The sequence below is a fragment of the Python bivittatus genome, unplaced genomic scaffold, assembly GCF_059951505.1.
Source record: "Python bivittatus isolate LINGU-HERP-01145 unplaced genomic scaffold, Pbiv_v1 ctg000700_np1212, whole genome shotgun sequence".
Classification (NCBI taxonomy): domain Eukaryota; kingdom Metazoa; phylum Chordata; class Lepidosauria; order Squamata; family Pythonidae; genus Python; species Python bivittatus.
Genome location: NW_028277098.1, coordinates 53,504,657 through 53,517,004, shown reverse-complemented (window position 1 = coordinate 53,517,004; position 12,348 = coordinate 53,504,657). Strand labels below are relative to the sequence as shown.

The window sequence follows — 12,348 nt, the reverse complement described above, 5'->3', positions numbered from 1 at the left end:
GATTTCAATGGTTAAACTTTTGGAAGATGATGAGAAAAATAAAAAAAAAACAACTCTTACTGACACAGATATTATCAAATTTAAAGGCATAGAAGACAACAAAACTGAGTTTACCAAAATGGGAATACAAAAGACAAATAGAAAAAAGGATCTGGACATGGAGCAGCTAAGACAAGAAATCCTGGATGATGCCTCTTTATGGGATTTACAAAGTAGTCTGGTGAAAGCTTTGAAGACTCCTTTTGAATGTCAAAGATTGATGAAAGATCAAATCCTGCAATGCCATTGGAATGATTTAAAGGCCAAATTTATGAAGAGCAAAAAGTAGGAATATAAAGTTGGACTATTTGATCAGGGATAAACCATTTATTTTATATTTCTGGTAACTCCTAATAGACTTTTTGCTGAACCAGGACTGAAAAGATGACAATTTGTGGATTGTGCATAGATAAAAGTTAGGCTATGGGAAGAAGAAGGGTTTTTTATTTGTAATTTTAAGAGAGGGTGAAAAGTTATTCACCCTCTATATTAGCTTATGCGCGATGTGATAAAGGTTGGAAGCCACTTCTTTGTTTCTTTTTTCTTTTCTTTTCTACTTTTTTCTTTCTTTTTTCTTTTCCTTGTTCCTTCTGAACTTTTTTATTTTTATTTTTCCTTCTAGTTTAGTTTAGTTTAGTTTTTATTATGTTTACTAAAAACTTCAACAGAATGATTTTAAAAAAAGATTTTCAAGCAAATGTGCTGTTGAAATTCAGTAGAAAGGTTAAAGAGCTTGGGGAGCTACAGGTTGTCTCCCTTTGTCTCAAAATCATTTGTCTCCGCAGGTGAAAGCACCTGTCTGGGCTTGAAAGACAAGCAGGATAGGGCTGCTTGGTACTTGAATGGGAGGCCACCAGCAGATACCAGGGCTGTAGGCTAGACAGGGAAGTAAAAAAGAATTCCAGAAGAATCAAGAAAATTGCATGGTTGTGTCCATAGAAACACCAGAATTTGAACTCAATTCAATGGTCTGTGTGTGTGCATGTGTGTATGCTTCTATTTATGGAATTCAAGAAACAAAAAAAAAATAGTACATAATGTTATTGATTGCGTGGCTAGGATGATCTCTCCCCAACCTGGCCCTTCAGGTCTCCCAATGTGCACTCATCACCATTGTAGTCCAGTTCATCCACCTTGGTGCTGACCACCTTCTTCTCTTTTTTTCCATCTTTCTCAATGTTATACACTTCACACAAAGTTATGAAAAAGAAAAACAAGGTTAGAGTGGCCCTGACCCTCCTTTCTTTTGAGAGGCTCTGAAGACATGGTTTTGTCTGGGGATGCAGTTAGGGCAGTGTTGTCCAAACTTGGCCACTTTAAGATGAGTGGACTTCAACTCCCAGAATTCCCCAGCCAGAATGGCTGGCTGGGGAATTCTGGGAGTTGAAGTCCACTCATCTTAAAGTGGCCAAGTTTGGACAACACTGAGTTAGGGTGTGGAGCCTGCTAGATGGTTGTACTGACTGATATATGACTTCCACTTTCCCGCTGATTACATTTTATGGTTTTAATTCAGGTTTAATGGGATTATTATTTTTATTGTTTGTCTGTTTTTTGTAGTTGTTTTAATTATGTGAGCTACCTAGAGTCATGAATGGGAGATGGGTAGCTATATATATTGAATAAACAAATACAGTCAGGTCCAGAAATATTGGGACATCGACACAATTCTAACATCTTTGGCTCTATATACCACCACAATGGATTTGGAATGAAACAAACACAATGTGCGTTAACTGCAGACTGTCAGCTTTAATTTGAGGGTATGTACATCCAACTCAGGTGAACGGTGTAGGAATTACAACAGTTTGCATATGTGCCTCCCACTTGTTAAGGGACCAAAAGTAATGGGACAGAATAATAATCATACATCAAACTTTCCCTTTTTAATACTTGGTTGCAAATCCATTGCAGTCAATCACAGCCTGAAGCCTGGAACGCATAGACATCACCAGACGCTGGGTTTCATCCCTGGTGATGCTCTGCCAGGCCTCTACTGCAACTGTCTTCAGTTCCTGCTTGTTCTTGGGGCATCTTCCCTTCAGTTTTGTCTTCAGCAAGTGAAATGCATGCTCAATGGGATTCAGGTCAGGTGATTGACTTGGCCATTGCATAACATTCCACTTCTGTCCCTTCAAAAACTCTTTGGTTGCTTTTGCAGTATGCTTTGGGTCATTGTCCATCTGTACTGTGAAGCGCATTTGTGAAGTTCTGCAGCATTTGGCTGAATGTGAGCAGATAATATTGCCCGAAACACTGCAGAATTCATCCTGCTGCTTTTGTCAGCAGTCACATCATCAATAAATACAAGAGAACCAGTTCCATTGGCAGCCATACATCCCCACACCATGACACTACCACCACCATGCTTCACTGATGAGGTGGTATGCTCAGGATCATGAGCAGTTCCTTTCCTTCTCCATACTCTTCTCTTCCCATCACTCTGGTACAAGTTGATCTTGGTCTCATCTGTCCATAGGATGTTGTTCCAGAACTGTGAAGGCTTTTTTAGATGTCGTTTGGCAAACTCTAATCTGGCCTTCCTGTTTTTGAGGCTCACCAATGGTTTACATCTTGTGGTGAACCCTCTGTATTCACTCTGGTGAAGTCTTCTTTTGATTGTTGACTTTGACACACATACACCTACCTCCTGGAGAGTGTTCTTGATCTGGCCAACTGTTGTGAAGGGTGTTTTCTTCACCAGGGAAAGGATTCTTCGGTCATCCACCACAGTTGTTTTCCGTTGTCTCCTGGGTCTTTTGGTGTTGCTGAGCTCACCGGTGCGTTCCTTCTTTTTGAGAATGTTCCAAACAGTTGTTTTGGCCACGCCTAATGTTCTTGCTATCTCTCTGATGGGTTTGTTTTGTTTCTTCAGCCTAATGATGGCTTGCTTCACTGATAGTGACAGCTCTTTGGATCTCATCTTGAGAGTTGACAGCAACAGATTCCACATGCAAATAGCACACTTGAAATGAACTCTGGGCCTTTTATCTGCACATTGTAATTGGGGTACTGAGGGGATATCACACACCTGGCCATGGAACAGCTGAGAAGCCAATTGGCCCATTACTTTTGGTCCCTTAACAAGTGGGAGGCACATATGGAAACTCTTGTAATTCCTACACCGTTCACCTGAGTTGGATGTACATACCCTCAAATTAAAGCTGACAGTCTGCAGTTAACACACATTGTGTTTGTTTCATTCCAAATCCATTGTGGTGGTGTATAGAGCCAAAGATGTTAGAATTGTGTCGATGTCCCAATATTTCTGGACCTGACTGTAAATAAAACTAAAGAAAAATTTTAAAAAAGAAAAGCATGCAGAGCCTACATTCACAGATCTGTATAAAATCCTAAATTTCAGTAAATGGCAACCATAGTTTATTATAATCATTAATAGCTAATCTACTCTGAAAAGGAATTTGTTCATCTGTTGCCCATTAACATCAACTCCATTCAGCACTGAGTAGTTGGGGTAACTCTTTTAGTATAAGCAAGGGCATGAAGAATCCACTCTGCCCCACTGTCAATTTCCATGATATAGAAATATGAACATCTGAGAATAAATCTTGTTTCATAATTGAATTAATACATGTAATAATGTCTTCCTGAAAAGCAACATTGATGGGAAACTGTACAAGCATGTGTCTAAATAAAACATTAATCTCATCGCATCTCTAACATGACTCAAACTATATAAGCACGATGGACTCAAATAAGTCTAAAATATTAATTTTTTGTTGAATAAGACATAATTTAAACATTTTAAATTATATGGATGTTTATTTTTCCCATTGTCTAGGCAAAAGGAGAAACCTCTAATTCTTTGTTTTATTACTGAAGTTTACATATCAAATTGATTCATCACCAACAATATATTATAAATAATAATTACTGTATAGGCTATTTGTGTCATAGGATTTATTATCTATATAGAAAAAAATGGAAGAACTATTGAAACAAGGCCTAGCAATATTCAGAATGGTAATTATTCTAGGTTCTTGCAGCAAAAAACAATGGATCTTGCAATAAGAGCCCATGAAATTTTCTATTAAAAATGGGCTAGTGCTCCACGCACAAAAAACATTCTGATTTTGTCCACCTGATCCAGAAATTATCAGGCCCAACCATCGATAAGTCTCCCTACTGAACCTATACATTCACCACCTTTCACTGTGAGAAAAGACGCCCGCCCCCTGCTTTTCGCAACATCTTCTTTGGACATTTTTGTCCGCGTTCTTTGGTTTGGCCTGATAAAAGTATTTCTGGATCTGGATGTTGGATACTTTCCTTGCTTTTTGTACGGGGAAACAAAAGGAACCCCAGGAACGCCAAATACCAGCGAGGAGCCCAAGTTCCGCCAGGAGGCGCTGAAGTCCCCCGTAGAGGCCTGTGCGTGGAGACGTCGGCGCCCGGCCCTTGCGTGCGGCCCCTCGCGCCCGGCCTATGCGCGCGAGTGGGCGATTCCGCGGGTGCGTGTGACGCAGGGGATGCCTGGCCCCGCCCCTTGCCGGAGCGCGGCGCCTGCAGACTCGGCGATCGTGGAAGGAGGTCGCGGAGCCCGTGAAGGGGAAGCCGCGGCAGGCACGTCCCCGTCGGTTCCTCGGCCTCGGCGCTCTGCCCCTTCACTGCCCCCTTCTCCAGAATGTCTTCCGTGCCGGACGCTGCCGCTGGGGACGAGCTGAAGCAAGCGAAGGAGATGGAGGACGCGGAGAAATACTCCTTCATGTCCACGGTCACCAAGGCGCCCAAGAAGGTGCGGGCCGCCGGTGGCCAAGCAGTAAACTCGGGGTCGCTCGGTGGGTCTCCCGGGGCGGAATCGGATTCGACTTGGGCCTGGAAAGGAGAAGTGCCGGCCGGGATTGGCGTCCCCTGAAAGTCATGCCCTTTCAATGGGAAACTCCTTCCTCTTGACCCCTGGGATGGGACTGGGGCGTGCTGCTGGCTAGCCCTCTGTACGTGCCCAGAGGAGCTCTTCCCCCTTGATCTGTCACTGGGGCTGGGGCCGAGACCTGATCCTGCAAACAGATTCCGCGAGGCGGAAAGGGAAGGGGCGCGGACCAGTCGAGAAGGAAAAAACTCCAGGCAGGAGGAAAAGGAGAGGGCTCTGGAGCTGGGCAGGCGGTGGCTCAGGCTATGGGAGCCTTGGACCCTTGTTAACGGCTGAAAGCGTCCCTGGTTGTTCAGTCTGTCAGGCCCAGGTGGGACTGGGTCCCCCAGTTGTATTAAGGCTTGTACCCACGTACCTTCCTCCCGGCTATCTAGCTGTTAGCCCAAATTTGCTCACACACTGGATGGGAATTTCATGCCTGTGGTGTTTTCTGTCAGTCCACACTTCTAGCTAGAAGCAGTGTGGGGCCAAGATCCACATAGGCGGCCCTCTAAGAAATAAGTGTTTACATTTCCCATTGACATTGTGCTTATACACTACTGCTGTAATTTGGAAACAGGCTTTGTGACATTGTATCTTTCATTGTTTAAGTAGGTTGCGTGCCATTCCATGCTGCATCTTTGTATCACAACCCCCAAGTATCTTCCTGTTATATCATTGCGGTAGTGCAGGATTAATGCACACCACCTTTTATAATCCTTTGTAGAGTCCATCTCTTCCCTAAGTGTGCTAATCCAGAGATTGCTATGAAAAAATCCCATACAACTTAAACGGAACTTAATTTGTACTCCTGTCTGCTTTAGACTTTTTTTAAAACCCCACTCTCTCTTTGCAACTATTGCTTTTAGCAAAGCTACACTTGTAACTCTTGAATAATGCACAGTTTAGAATTGCTTGGGAATTCCATCTGTGCTGAACATTGAGTCCTCTCTAATCTAGTTCATGACTTGAGTTTATACAGGATACTGAGGAAAAACTAGAGTCAGCAGGAGTGTTCTAGGCTAAATGGGTTGATAGTGAAACTGAAGCAGAATTGAACTTAAGATAGTTTCATTTTCTTTATTTGGAAAGTTTTTTCACATCTTACAAACACTTCTGCAGTTTTCAGTTAGTAAACTCAATAGGTTGACAGTAACTGAAGGAGCTGCATCAAAAGGTGCTTTAGCTGAAATGCTGTATGAACCTGAATGTAAAACTAAATCATCAAATCTTCTTAAAACATTCAATACTGAAAAACCTGCAAGAGTTTTTTTTTCCTTCGACACTGACAAATTAGGTCTTAAATATTAGGAATTCTAAAATATTAGAAATGCTTTAGATATCTATTTGCTATTTACTTATTTTTATGGACTATATCTGTAAGCAAACAAATTTAATTCACATTTCCAAGATAAGTGAATTAGAATGCATTCTGTGCTTATCCAAATTTTGTAGTGCAATTTTCCACTCAAAATTAGTGCATTATTCATGAATATCTATTTGGAAAAGTTTCATCTAAAATGTGATTTTTTTTAAAGCATGATTATGTGGAAATTTAACAGAATTATCTTATGATTGAAAATGGGCTGATTTTAATGTCCACATATCTACGCTGCATTAAGATTCAGAAGAGCTTAGGTACAGAGCATTTCCTTTAACTAACAACTTGCTTGCTTTGGACCAAACCATTTTGAACCTTATATCACCAAAATGTTTTTTACCTTAGGATGAAAAGATTTTGTTGTGTTTCTGATTTTACAAAGAAAACTTTCTCATGTTTGAGGCTTCTTCTATACAAAAGCAGAATTGTAATACTAATGGAATCCCATAGTGACTTTATTTCCAAAAACTGCATTTTCAGTGTTTGAGGTATGACATACAAAGAGATATCTGGACATATCCCTGAGATCTCAGATTATGGAAGAAGCATACAATCCAGTCCAGTTGTGCTGGCATCTGTCTCAGAAAAAATAACAGAGCACAGGGAATGCTGTCATTGAAAATGCTTTTTGCTTGCTTATATTTTATTGTATAGCTGTATTGATAAATTTTCTTATATTATCTTGCACATATTTACCAGGTAGTAAACCCTTTTGAAACTGGTAGGATTTGTTTACCATAGGATGTAGTTGTAGAAGAGGCCCCTAACTCTCCAATTTCTTGCCAGCAGAGATGGAAATTATTATTATTATTATTTAGATTAGTTCCAGAACCATTCTGTAGAATTACTGGACTTGAGGATATGATTGAAGACCAAGAATGCTTAAGATTCAGTAGGTCCAAAGCCCTTCCTGGGCCACTATGTCCTAGCCCATGACATCAGGAACTGTTGCTTTCAGAGTTTAATGGTGCAGTAGGAGAAGGATTTCAGTGTTGCATTTTCCAATCAGGTTCAGAATGCTTTCTCCAACGTCAGAGGGATGAATCTTACTGAATTCTGTGACTACAGGTTTGTATGAAAATTAAAGTTCATAACTTTTGTGAACTAAACAAACCTTTTAGAAAGGTTAGGGCCACTTAAATAGTTAGAAATCTACTTAAACTTGCTTAGTTCAGTGGGCTAAGATTTGCTTGATATATCGCAGTAATTAGATGATGCCTTTGTATAAAATGTGATACTTGTTCATTTCTTGTAATTATGGATCTTGCTCCTTAAATTCAACTTATTACTTGGAACTTTTGGCACATGAAGTATACAAGTATATGTCTACTAGTTGTTATATATTTTCCTAGATTTCTGGATTTCAAATTAATGGATTCCTGTTTAGCTTAGCTATCGATTGCATAGCATATATTTCTCTTGAAGTTTTTGTTTTTGTTTTCCAGATTGACCAGTTCTAGTTTATACATGTATATATTTGGTTCTTAACACAAACAAGGTATTCTGCTGTAGTTTTTTTTTTTTTACAGAAAATACACATTATGGTGATTATATTTCTTGACCAAAAAGTGCCCTCTATTAGAACTGAAAATATGATTGTATTTTATTTATGTATTTGTTCATTAGAGTTATATCTCACCTTTCCTTCAAGAGTTGAAAATAGTGTACATCGCACTCCATCCCTTTTTCCCCACAACAACCTTGTCAGGTAGGTTATGCTGAGAGAGACTGACTGGCCTAAAGTCACCCTGTGGCTTCTGTAGCTGAGGATGGGCTTGAACCTAAGTCTTTCCACTTCCAGCCCAGTATCTTAACTGCTACACTACATTTGTCAACTTGTTTTTGGTCAACCTTGTTTAGAATCTTCACTGTACATAATGGGCATTTATTATTATTACAATAATATAATTAATAATAATCTTATTCTTAAAACTTTTAATAAACAATATATATAAAAAAGGAACTAAGTATCTTGGCAAAATGAGATGCCTCTGAGAGGACTGAGCTTAGGAGCCCAATAAAATAAGATTTTGCACCAATTAGTTATTTTGATTAGGGCTTACGATAAAATAGTTTCTCCAGTAATAAATACTGCTTCGGCCTAGTTATATTTCATTCATTATTTTACAGCAGAATTGTCTTCAGTATTACTGCAGTTTTTAAGTTCTTAAAATTTGTAACTATAACTGTAATGACAAGTACCTGCAAACATACATGGCCTCTGAAAAAGTGAGGTCTATTCTATCTTAGCAGAACCCAGGTTCTTTGATAGATTGATGGGACTTCAGATAACAAAAGACTGAGAACCACTGTCATCAGCAATTTGCATTTCTACTTGGCTGGTATCCCAGCTACCTTTGCACTGGTTGGTACCAGTAATTTCTAGTTTTTCTGATTATGGAGTCAGAGCCACTGTGCTTGGAATCAGCTCATTCTTCCCACAGCCTTTTGTTTCTAAATAGAATCTGCCATTCACCTGAAGGGATGAAAAAGTAATCAGAGCAAAAGAGATTCTGCTGCAGAAGCAGTTGTTCTCTGTAGCCACTCTATGTCTCATGGCAGGAAGAGGAAGTTAACAACTAGTTAACTATTATTACCATGGTTTCAGTTTGTAGTTAAAACGTTCTACTTTACCCACAGTGTTAATTATGATTTGGAGTTGAATACTTGCTAAGCCTAACTCTAGAATGGCTTAGAACAGAGGTTCTCAAACTTTGCGATACCAAGACCCCCTAAAATAATTAATTTGTGTGTTCCCCTCATAAATAAAATGAACAATTTCATTGGATTAGGGATAAGCAAGAGTGAAATACATCACTTCAAACATTTTCTTTTATATTATTGCAATTTATAGAATATTCTTGAGTCATCTAACCATTGTTTTGCCAAAATAGCAGACTGGCTTTATATCATGTCATTGAGGGCTGGATGATGCGATAAATCACTAGTGTGGAAATGACCATAGATTTTCCTTTATCAGCTCTACTGGTACATTGGTACTCCTCAGTTTTTCTGTTACCACCCAAAAAACATTTTCCATTTTGAAAAACTAGGCATTTAAAATTACAGATAAAATACTGAACTTCACTAATTTGTACACTTCTACAAACTCTTCAACGATTATGTATATAGTACTACTGTATATAATGTATGTGCAGTGATTGGCATATGGCTTTGACAGATGATTAGATCCATGAATGTAGCCATCTCCCAAAACGTGTTCCAAGTTTTACTCTCTGTTTTGCCTGTGAAAACCAGCTGTGGTCTGGCCCAGGTAAATTGAAAGCAAATTTTGATAGTGTTCCCACTTTGCCTGGACAAATATGATAAACTTTTTTTTTTAATTGCAATCTTCCTCTTAAGTTGCTTGTGACCTCCTAGAAATTGTGACTCACAATTTGAAAATCCTGATTTAGAATATTTTGCAAATATACTCAAAGTTTGGCCTTACTTTTGTTAATGTAGTTTACCTAATTTCATTATGATTGATGTGATAAAAGATAAAAGTTGAAATATGAAAGCATAGAGTAAAGTTCATCAGTCTTTTTGAGTTGGTGGGTACATACAAAGCATCAGTTTTATTACAGTGCTACCCTCTCTAGTCTTTCCTTCCCCTATAGGACATTCCTTTTCACTGACTTGACTCTTTTCCTTTTTCTAGACAGATGGACATATTTCCAGACAAAGAACTAACCATTAGTTTCTTTGCTAATAATTTTTTTTTGGAAATATATTTCTGGAGGCTAGTGTTTAATTTTCTAGCATGCCATTTTCTGTATCAACATCTCTTATTTTAATGTAAAAAATCAGGTAGGGCAGGTAAACCAGAGGCTATCTAGTGAGATGTCTGTAAGATATTAGTGTCCCCAAGTATCATGTTAGTGACCTTCTGATTTGCATATAATCAGTTTTGTGTATAAATTCATGTCTAAAAAAATGCCATCTTGCAGCTAATGGCCATGATTCCCCATATGCTTACTATTAAACCAGCAGGGCTCTCTTAAAATATGGCTAAGGTATATGTTTCAAATTAAATATGCCGTATTTCCCCATTATGCTAAAAGATATGTGTGCGATATGATGGTTGGTCCTTAGAGCACTCTTGCAAAGAAAGCCATAAATGTTAAAAAGCTTTGTATTCAGACCAGTATTTAATCACTTGTAGCATATAGACATGATAATTATGGTAAATCAATCTTATTACTAAGGGCACAAAAGCCTTAAAACATTTTACCTACCTACCATATTTAGAACTTAGAAATAACCTGGGTTTCAAAAAATGCAGGTTAAGAAAAACAAAGAGTCCCAGTTTTACTTTGATGTAGTTTCAAAAAGATCACAAGCTAATATAGTCAAATTCATTACTACTGTTGCTGTTTTCAGTACCTTAACTGAACAAAAACTTTCTTTTTGCTCAAGCAAAAAACTGTAGCTTGCCTTATAATTTAAAAATGATTTGCTATATCTTAGATAAGAACTGGGGTTTTTTACTGTCAGGATTTAGGCTAAACATCAGAGTAGTGACTGACCTCTATGCATTCATAAAATGCTTTTGAAGTCACTGGATAACTATAAACAGTCTTGCATAGGTTTTATATTGTAATGTTTTGAAACAGGGCTTCCTTTTAAGACAGTTACATGCATGTTTTACAGTGCCTGCAAATGAAAAATCCTAATTAAAATTCTGGCTCAAGACAAGGAAAAAAAACCCCTACAACTGCAGGAGAAATATAATTTGCTGGCCAAGTTCTTCATTTTCCTAGATTTTGTTTAGACACAAAAGAAATAGAGGCAGCAGGACATACTGTGGAATACTTTGCCTCAGAACCACTGAGCTATCAACCTGACTGAATTTTATATTTAAGGAACTAGACCCACGCTACTGGGAATACATTGCAAGTATAATTTCATATAGGAACAATTTCTGATTATAAGTAATGCCTTTTGTGACAGGCCAGAATTAAAGTTATCTAAAACCATTAACCACTGTAACTACCAACCAACATTTAACTGTATGCACATTTCCTTTAAGAGGATCATTAAAACTGCCTTTCTCATTCTGTTTTTATTTTTGAATCAGAAAACCACACTCTTTGGAATGTCTTGTGGGCTAATTTATCAGATAGCTCATGTTTTGCTAGTTCTTGGATTCTGCAAGGAAATTCCTGATGTGTTGCTTTATGGAAAGTCAGAGAGGTGAACATTATATATGATTTTGGGAGCACTGACAGTGGCATGTGTTTGTTTTAATGTGAGAAACTGTATTTTCCAAAGAAAATGTATGAAAAGCATTAACTACCAGATCCTGTAAGTGCAATGGTATTAAAGAAAAGGGAAGTCCCTTTGGAGGAAAAAAAAAGCCATGTGTGTTGGAATGGAATTACAGTACTGTAAAATAAGAAAATAATGGCATAATAATCTGTTGCGTAACTCACTTGCTACTTCACTTCCAAACCGTAGCTTCCAGATTTGTACTTTGTTCAGATTGTAATGGAAAGAATAACTTTTTATTGATCAAATCTAGTCAGCCATTTTGATTCACAAAAGATACTTGAAAAATATGAAAGGGCAACAAAATATGCCACAACTTTTTATGCCAATGGAAACTCTGAATTTTGTTGTTACTCTTTCCTCTCTGCCCTATTAAATGTAGCTTCCTTTCCTGACCCCCTCCCCAGTATCCATTACCATAAAGGCATTAGTCTGTTTTTGTTCAGCTTTGTTTTAAAAATGTGTGATGGCATCAGTCAAATTCTGCTGAAGCTGTTGGTGTGTTTGTGATGCCAGGGAGAATGCTAATGCCATGCTACGGCTTTAACTTAGTACAGTACAGTGCAAACTGATGAGGAAGGATCATTCAGGGTAAAGTCAAACAAATGGGGGCACCAAGGAAGCAGACTGTGGCCATATATAAGGCAATATTTAATTGGTTGACTGAACTCAATCTGTGTAGAATGTACTGGGCACATTTATCTCAGGCCCTTCATAAAAAGCTGCTGTGATTTCCCCCCCTAGTTAATTAACCTTGATGTAGGAGTGTATTCTTGTAAGACACAGA

At 38.4% G+C, this 12,348-nt stretch overlaps 1 protein-coding gene across 2 annotated transcripts in view; it reads left to right on the top strand.

Annotated features, from left to right (window-relative positions):
• Window positions 1–4,452: 4,452 nt before the first annotated feature.
• The window catches only part of AHCYL1 (adenosylhomocysteinase like 1), a 53,454-nt gene continuing 45,558 nt past the window's right edge, over window positions 4,453–12,348 (top strand). The window contains exon 1 of one of the 2 annotated variants that reach the window (XM_025167742.2): window positions 4,453–4,795. In XM_025167742.2, coding sequence (XP_025023510.1) covers window positions 4,685–4,795 — 111 coding nt within the window. In that variant the 5' untranslated portion in view covers window positions 4,453–4,684. The other variant, XM_088154602.1, reaches the window with a different exon arrangement.